General features: G+C 34.8%; 1 protein-coding gene across 3 annotated transcripts; it reads right to left on the reverse strand.

Moving 5' to 3' along the window:
• Positions 1-2,127: 2,127 nt before the first annotated feature.
• Positions 2,128-6,374, reverse strand: LOC107762665 (uncharacterized). Of its 3 annotated transcripts, XM_075255186.1 has the most exons (3): positions 4,171-6,353; positions 3,021-3,157; positions 2,128-2,744 (listed from the first exon to the last, which is right to left on the reverse strand). In XM_075255186.1, the coding sequence occupies exon 1, from the start codon at positions 6,255-6,257 to the stop codon at positions 4,428-4,430; it is 1,830 nt and encodes a 609-aa protein (XP_075111287.1). In that variant the 5' UTR covers positions 6,258-6,353; the 3' UTR covers positions 2,128-2,744; positions 3,021-3,157; positions 4,171-4,427. The 3 variants fall into 3 exon arrangements, with proteins under 3 accessions (XP_075111287.1, XP_075111275.1, XP_075111281.1); XM_075255174.1 differs by lacking the exon at positions 3,021-3,157 and having other exon boundaries at positions 4,171-6,374; XM_075255180.1 differs by lacking the exon at positions 2,128-2,744 and having other exon boundaries at positions 3,021-3,789; positions 4,171-6,374.
• Between the last annotated feature and the right edge of the window lie 3,275 nt (positions 6,375-9,649).

Raw genomic sequence — 9,649 nt, forward strand, 5'->3', positions numbered from 1 at the left:
AATCAAAAGCAGTACTATGGTCCTATTTTTCTAAATGTAGGTCCATAAATGAGAAGGAATGTCACTTTTCGCAAATTGTTTTATAGAAGAATCAAATACTATAATTAATTAAAACAAAAAAATAGATGAGGAGTAAGCAATTTTGATATGTAACGTCCATGTCGATGACTTGAAAATCTATATCGTCACTTTTCCCTTTTGGGAAGAAGAAGCAATTTTGATATATGCATTATATCCTTTGTCGCTAGTTGCAGAATTATAGTGTTTTTTCCTCTAGCTACGACTGTTGAATACAATTGAATCAGCAATTAAATTCATTAAGAAAACATTAGTATTAAGTACTAGCTGTAATTTACTAAATCTACCTTATTTGTTTCCTTGACTATTAAATGCTAATCCCTCCGGTCCATTTTAATTAATTTTTTTGTTGTTTTTACATATATTAAGAAATCCATCTTTTAGCATTAAGTAACACTGAAATTGACCATATTAACCATAATTTGTTCATTGAAAATACAACAAATATTCTAGGCCAAGGACAAGTTTGAAAAAAATGAAGTTAATTCCTTCTTGATATAAAAAAAATTAAATATTATGGACCACAAAAAAAGTCAAAAATCAATTAAAGTGGACGGGCTGGAATAATTACTTTCAATCTCTTCAATAGCAAGAGTAAAATTGGAAAAAAAAATGTTATATTTCTTAAAGCGACATATTTGAAACATTTTTTGGGGGCAAAAACGACATTTAAAATTGGATAGAGGGAGTATCACTTTTTTTCCCATCACAGCCATAACAATATTCCTCAATTTCATGTTTTTTCTACATTCCTACCAGCAAATGGTGGAATTTATTCAAACTCTATATAAATGTTCAACATCCAAATTCCCAAATTCATGAATCTAAGCTAAATTCTTAACTAGTTCATAACCTTGCTCCACACTGAATGGAACTCAATTCATATATTTTGAGGTAAAAAATTGTTCAAACCCAAGCTATATTTGGCATACAACAAATTAATTTTACCTATATACAATTTGGATACTTGATGGATCTGAATTTAGTAATTTGGTCTAGGCGTTCTTCCATTTCATCAAATTAGACCGCAATGAGTTATAATTCAACCGTTTTCTCTCAAAAAACTAAGCGAAACTTGATATAGGTTGACCAATTTAGTAGATATAAAAGAACGATTCGACCAATGGCGTACACACGATTTTGCATAAGTGGTATAGGCACGTTAAGAAGTAGTGAACCAACAGATACTTGCAAGTCAAAACTCGAAGAGCAGGGCGGCAAGCCCCCAACAAAGAGAGTGGTCATATCGAGTAGGTCCCCCCTTATTCCCGACATGCTATGGTACCCCGGAGTGGCTAGGAGCGAGTCAAGTCTTATCGAATCTACTCAACGAAGAGCAGTATAGACGTAAATGATATTATCACGGCCCCTCTTTTCGTATCAATAGGGATGCTTAACGTCACTTTGTCAATTGGCATTACCTACCTTGTATCCTAGTGAACAATGTTCCACTGATTCGGCAGGGACATGATTAGAACCTGCAATCTTCGAGTGATGAGCCTAATGAATTGAATAATTTCTCTACCCCATATTCTCTTTCTTTGCTGTAAATTGGATGTAGTTTCGAACCACACAAGGATTTTCAGTCCAGCTAAGCTACGTGAACCACTTTGAAATAATCTGTCCTTCTTTATGTAAATTTTGACTGCAGGCTGAGTTTTCTTTTGCACACATACTTATAGCCTATTCGGCCAAACTGCAAAAATTAGCTTATTTTGAGAAGTGCTTTTTTTCAAAAGTGCTTTTCTCAAAAGTACTTTTGGTGAAAAGTAGTTTGTGTTTGGCTAATTAGTTTGAAAAGCACTTCTGAGCAGCAATTAGTGTTTGGCCAAGCTTTAAAAAACTGCTTCTAAGTGTATTTTTCTCAAAAGTGCTTCTCAAAAAAGTGCTTTGGGAGAGAAGCTACTTTTTTCTGCTTCTCCAAAACTGCTTCTGCTTCTCCTCAAAAGTACTTTTTTTCCTTCCAAAAGCTTGGCCAAACACCTAAATTTTTGGCCAAAAGTGTTTTTGGCAAAAAAAAAAAAAAAAAAAGCACTTTAGGCCAAAAAGAAACTTGGCCAAACAGGCTATTATTCAAAGTGTTTCATCTGCACTTGTCAGTCAAAAATCGAAACAGCCCTATTTTTCTTGCAGCTACTATGCGTCAAAGAGCCGCCCTGCCGAACCCCACTTAAACTAACTGATGAAATACAAACACCTGGAACTGTTTTCCCTGTGCATATTTAGATAACATTGCAAATGGAAAGACAGCTCGGATCAGGTCTCTGTACGTTTATCGGTTTAGCAGTGAGGCAAGGATACCCGAAATCTGTTTCTATCTCTGAGCCTGAACTTGCATTTTCAACAAAGCTGTTGAACTTGGCATAGGTCATCATTGAATGTCACACAGCTGAAGCTTACTCATGTTCTGTTTTTAATTTCCATGGCTTATGATAGATCCTCGAGGCTGAAAAAAGATATACTTGCTTCCTCCAGTAGATTTTTAGGCATTTTCTCAATTGCAGAGAAACAGATCGCCTTTCATCACTGGTGTATGAACACTGCAATTTTGATGGACTGGTTTAAGAATAGGTATCTGTGAGACACTTTTCACATGTCCCGAGGGAAGCGCACTGACATGTTGAGACTGCAATTCAAAAATTCCTCAAAGAATGAAAGGCAATACACTGCAAAACGAAAGGAAAGGTAATAAGTTAATAGACAAAAAAGACGCTGAAACGTTCTTTAAAGAATCCACACAAAAAAAGTTTAATCAGAGGGAGGGCGACAAAGATGTGAAAGCGCAAAATTGCAAGTTTAGAAACTTGGGCTATGCACACATATCTTACAATTGATACTTGAGTTGAACAATCCCAAAAATAGCTTAAATAATATGCCTAAACAATGAAACCAACTTCGTACATGAAAAACTAGACAGAATGAATAGTACAAGCAAAACAAACCAAAATATGTTGTATTTCGGTAATGTTGTTTTTGCCGGACCGCCATGCGGCTTGGTTGAATTCACAATGTTCTGGAAATGGGACAGTCTAATAATGGTTTGGACTGAGATTGTTAAGTCAAAAATTCAAAGCACTTCCTGCATAGTATTTGACTTTGGTTAGGTTCCATTAAGTGTCAAGATAATGTAAGTGCATCATCAATCAAAAATCAAGGAGATTCTTCGAATGCATATAGGAGATTCACTGTAAAGGAGCTAACCAATTTTTTGCTCACTGATGTAATTTTGGCTCTATTGGTTGGATTATTAATGAAACCTCTAATTTACCTGATCAAGGAAACGATCAAGCCAGAAAAGAAGTCTATGATCAACATGTAATTTTTTTTTCCAGCTAAGAAGATAACTTCTTTATTTCAAGTTTCACAACCCATTAGCATCAACAGAACATTAAAAAGACAAAACCAAAACTTCTAAACAATAATATTGCCAAATAAAAGTCAAATCGACTAATATCATACCCCCCATCCCAACCCCACAAACCCAAAAAAACTCACAAGAAAAGGGGTTTTAGACAGGGCTAAGAAGCTGAGAAAGAGAAGGTTTGGGTTCAGAATTCATGCCAATGATGATGACAAGTGGGATAAAACCATAATGAGGTATGACTTTGGCCTTTTTTGCAGTCCATGTGCCCCACTCCTTCACGAATTTTCCCACCACCGCCACTGCTCCGTCGTCCTCATCAGCAGCAGCAGCCTTTTTGGTGGTCTTCCCTTTAGCCATTAACATGTATCAAATAAGTAAATAATTATCATGAATAGAAATAGAAATATTGGTGGAAGTGATGGACGGTGACGCTCAAGATAGTGGTCCATGGTAATTCAACCACCTCTGTTATCGAGAGTTGTTTAATTGCAAAATACCTTCCTTGTTTTTACTTTGCCATGCTAAATGTAATTTCCCTCTATGAAGATAATCTCAAAAAAAAAAAAATGAAGCATCCTTGTTCAAAAATACTTGTATGCACACAACGGTTCATATAAACTATTGACTTTTTCTCTTTTGATATTATTAGACAAAGAATGGTATAGCAATAAGAAGAAATAGAGGAAATTACTCTTTTCCAGCAGTTTTGTGAGGTAATGAATATATACCTGGATACCACGGGACATCACAAGCCATCAAAATATAACATCATCTCAATGTATACCAAGATTGCATTAGTTGGAATCCATCTTACAGTATCATTCACAATCCAGGAGAAACTTCCGCCGATCCATTCAATACTATTCGGACAACATCTTGCATCACTCCAATGAACATTATTCACAGGGTAATTAACTTATGGAATGAAATCCACCTACTAAAAGGCAGTTACAGATGGTAGTCTTGGGCTCTCCGATTAAATGCATCACTTCCTGGCCTGACGTTTCGAGCTCCTACTTAAGCTACCAATTAGTGAAGTATAAGTAGCATAATCATGAACAAGCCCCATTTCACCACGTAGCTTACCAAAATCATCAGGATTTCCATACTTGCAATGCCCATCCAATAGTATGTTATAGGTAATGTCATCTGGATTCAAACCAAGATTAAGCATGGCTTGTAATAACATTTCAGCATTTCTCATCTGTCCTTGTCTGCATAGACCACTTAAAAGCGCATTGTAAGTTATAACATTAGGCGCATGTCCATTACTTTGCATCTGCCTTAGCAACTTAAAACCCATCTTAACATCTCCCTTCTTACAAAAACCGTCGATAACCATAGTATAAATAGGGTCATCAGGCTTTAAACCAGCATTCAACATTTCAGTTAAAATCCTCTCAGCATCAACCTTTCGTCCTTGCCGACACAAACCTGTGATAAGAGCTGTATATGCTACATCATCTAGTTCAATGTCATTATCAAACATCATTTTCTTGATCTCAAATGCTCCATCTAAATCTCCCTCTGCACAACATCCACCAATAACCGTCGTGTATGTGATCTTATCAGGCTTCAAACCCTTTTCAATCATTACATGAATGAGCTTCCTCGCTTCCCCTAAATCCCCACTCTTACAAAGTCCATTGACAAGTGTGTTATATGTAATCAAATCCGGTTCCACCTCTTGTGTCTGCATCTGCTGATAAGCATCCATGGCCAAAACGATGCTACCATCCTTGCAATGGCCATTAATCAAAGTCGTGAATATAACGACATTCGGAACCAAACCTTTTACACACATCTCATTAAACATCTCATTCACGTCCCTCATCCAAAAGGTCTTGCAAAGCCCGTTGATCAGAGCACTATAAGTATAAACATCGGGCGAAATTCCTCTTTCCTCCATTTCTCTTTTTAACCTATACCCTGCATCCACATCACCCAATCTACAATACCCATTTATCAAAGTATTGAAACTAACAACACTAGGTCTCAAATTCCTCTTCCACATCTCCGTAAACACCGACCGTGCTTCCACCATTTTACCTTCCTTACACAACTTACTCATCAAAACATTAAAAAAATACAAACTTGGAGGATACCCATATTCCAAAATCTCCTTATAAAAATCAAAAGCTACCATTGGTGAATTAAGCTTCATTAAATATTCAAGAACCTTAGTACAACCTTGAAATGGGAACCTAATTTTATGTTTTTGGATAAGCCTAAAGCACTGAATAGCATCAGAAACAAACCCCAAATCCAAATAAGCAGCAATAAGTCCATTTAAAACATTCACAAAAGATGTAAAGTTGGTACCTTTAGCTTTCAAGATTGCTTGAAAAACAGTAAAGGCAGAGTCTTTACCTCTTCTTGAAACAATAGTGTGGATAAAAGAGTAAGCTTGTGAATTCATTTGGTGGGCGTAAAGAAAAAAGGCCATAGTGCAATAAGTGTGAAGTGTGTGGCAATATTTTGAATTGTGAGAAGTAGAAGAAAGCCATGTGAAGAAAAAGAGGAGAGAAGAAGGGGTTAAAGAATGAGGATTAAGGTTAATGAGGTTGATTATGTGTTGGGGTTTAAGAGATGGGAGGAGGGTTTTAAGGGAAGTTTTAAGGGGTTTAATGTGAGAGTTTTTTATGGCTTCTGAAAGGGTATTGAGTATTGGGTCTGATGAATCTTGATGTTGGTGGGGTGGGAGTGGGGTGAACCATGGAGGGGTGGTGGTGGTGGGGGTGGGGGTGGAGAGGTGGTGTAAGGGAGGAGAAAGGGGTTTTTTTAGTACTCTTCTTGAGATGGTCACTGTGAACATTTCTGATAAAAATGACAGAAATGGTGTTTAAAATAGTTTGCCACAACGTGAACACTTTTGATCTTCAAGTTAACTTATTAATTTGACCAGAGCTGTGGAAAAAAATTTAGTGGAATCAACATTTAAGCTATGAAAAAAGTAAAAAATTATTTTTCAAAAAATATCCGTACCAAACACACCCATAGATTTTTATTTTTTTCCTATAGTTTTGGTTTATTTCTCAAGTTTGTTACCAAATTTTAGGTGCAATTTGTTATTTTTGTCTAATTCAGTTTTTGACGTAGTTTTTAGGATTTGATGGTACTTGACTGAAGTATTTAGTTAAATCTTTTTTCCTCACATTTTTTTATGAAATTTAACCGCTAGCTTTTACTAAACATTTAGGCGTATAGGAGATGGACGTACAACAAAAATATTCCATACTCCATGGCTACCATCCGAGCAATTACAAGTTATTCAAAGTGTGCGCAATAATGGGATGGAGGAGATGGTCGTGTCAGAATTAATATGTGAGGAGACTCGAACATAGAGCAAAGTGAAGCTGGAGACAATGTTTAATGCACAGGAGATTGAACTAATACAAAAAATACCACTAAGGCCGACCTCACAGCCGGATAAATGGATGTGGTTGTTCGATCCAAAGGGCACAGTCCGTGGAGGTTACATGAGACTTTATGATCAAGTCGGACAAGAAATTGAGGCAAGTCGCCGGCGACTTTGGCAATCATTGTGGCAGCTGCAAACCACACCAAAGATAAAAAAAACTTTATGTGGAGAACGATGAACAACGTGCTCCCAACATGTGATAACTTGACCAGATGACATATGATGAATAATGCAACTTGTCCATTGTGCTGGCAGCACCCCGAAACCATCGAGCACTGGCTCCTTAATTGCACCATGGCTAAGGCATGCTGGCTGCAATCTCACGTGGGATGGACAGAAACAATTTTGAATATGGAGTAGTGGTTTAACAAGCTTAATCATACATTGAACAAGAAGGGGATTGAAGAAGCAATCATGATATGTTGGGAGATTGGAACTATTGAAATGGTGTAATCTGGAACCAAAGAACGAGTATAGTGGATCGCATACTAAATAAAGCTATTAGCTTCATCAATAAATGGCGCCAATTACGCACGCCATATGGTTCACATGGGCAGGATAACGAGGAGAATCGAAAGTGAAAACCCCCGGATAGTTTAGCCCTCAAGTGCAATATTGACGCATCCTTCAACCTTGCAACTGGTGAAGCTGGAGCAGGGATGGTTGTTCGGGATAGGCACGGTGAGTTTTTGAGAGGTAGATCGACATATATAGGGGCAACATTCAGTCCGATGATGGCAGAGGCATTGACGGTAAAGGAAGCTCTTAGTTAGCTAAAGATTCACTACGAAGACACCAAGATAGAGCTCGAGATGGATAGTCTATTTGTGAAGAATGCATTGGAGAAGGCCGAAGATATTTACTTGTATTTATCTGACGTGATTTTTGATTGTGAAAACATCTTAAAAGGTTTTCAGTTTCTGTCTTTGTCTGTTGTTCGAAGGTCTGCGGATCAGGTTGCTCATGCATTAGCACGAGTGGTTGATTCTATGTCAGGCTCAGTGGAGTGGAATGCTAGCCATCCATCCTTTATTGTAGATGCTTTAAATTTTGATTTGAATAATTAAGATGATGGTTGTTTAAAAAAAACATTTAAAGAAAATCAAAAGTGTTCACCTTTGACAAATTTAAAGTAATATATTTTAAACAGGCCCAAACATAAGAGGCCTTTTTTTATCGGAAAAATGACATTGTGTAGTTGTTCCCAAAATAATAGCCAAAATATATATACTTTTTGTATATATATAAACTTTTGTATGTTATATATAATAAATGGACAAATTTTATATATTTTTGCAGCTACCGTATATAAATAGTTTTGGTCGCGGGCTAAAAGTTTGATGACCTTATATAAAAGTAACCCGATTTCTTGTAGAAATAAATATATGAAAAATCATTTGTCATTTTTTTCCATGTAACAGATTAGATGTCCTTTTGTTTCCTGCATAGTCCCTTGTTTATGAACACTTTGACTCCCGTCTCACTGCTTTAAAGCAATCAAACCCCACACAATAAAGCATTTATCATGGTTAGCTGCAGAAGATATCATTCAAATTTCAAGTAATAACCAAAATAGCAACTTGTCACATCATACATATATATATATATATATATATGTATGTATGTATATATATATATATATATATGTATATATATATATATATATATGTATGTATGTATGTATATATATGTATATGTATGTATGTATATATATGTATATGTATGTATGTATATATATGTATATGTATGTATGTATATATATACTAGTCTTAGAGTACGCGCGCTGCGCGTGTAGTTTATATTAATAAATATAAATTTTATAAAAATTACATAGATATTTTTACAAAAGTGTCTGAATTATTAAATGACAATTAAACAAAAAACCAAATTCTTGAAAAAATGATGAACATTAACCACATTTATCTAACTCAATAAAAGAACATATCTACTCTACAAAATACCTTATTATTTGGACTCTCGTTAAGGATAGAATTATCATAATAAAAAGATAGATTCAATCATTATCATGATAAAGAAATTATACATACTAATAAACATCGTTACTTCCGTAGGTCAACAATGATGGGTATATCATTAGTCGCATATCCCTAATTTGATAATTATTTGTAATTACATGCAATATCTATCCGCTAGATAGATTTATCGACACTATAAAAAATTACGTAACTTATGACAACACTTTTGGAGAGTGCTTTATTAGCAAATTTTTTTTTAAAAAAAAAAGAATAGTTTGAAATAGCTAATATTTTTAACATTACTCACCTTAAATCTTTAAAAGTTTAGCTAATTTGAAAATAATTGTGAGTTTCTGAGTTTTGCTTTAAGTTTTCATCTCTTGGTATATTGAAGTGGAAGACTTTTAATGTCACCTTAATTATTGTTATTCCATGTGAAATAACAATTCCTTATCTATTCCTGTGAAAATGTACTTAATCAACTTATATAAGTAATATTATTGGGATTACATTCCTAAATATTAAGAGTTCTTATATAGTTCAAATAAGGAAACATTTAATAATCAAAATTTTAGTTAACTTTAGCGTACTAAATATTAAAAATATTAATTTTATCCAATGTAAAATTTATTTTATATGATAAAAAGGTCAACTAATTTTGCATTTAAATTTTGTATTTTTATAATAGTCTGGATTGATTAAAGAAAACAAAATATATTTAGTAGTTTTTAATTTTATTTACCACGTAATTACAATAAAATTAATATACTTTGCTGCAAATACTAAGTGAAGTAAAAAAACTTCTTCTAA

The sequence above is a fragment of the Nicotiana tabacum genome, chromosome 1 (assembly GCF_000715075.1).
Source record: "Nicotiana tabacum cultivar K326 chromosome 1, ASM71507v2, whole genome shotgun sequence".
Lineage (NCBI taxonomy): Eukaryota > Viridiplantae > Streptophyta > Magnoliopsida > Solanales > Solanaceae > Nicotiana > Nicotiana tabacum.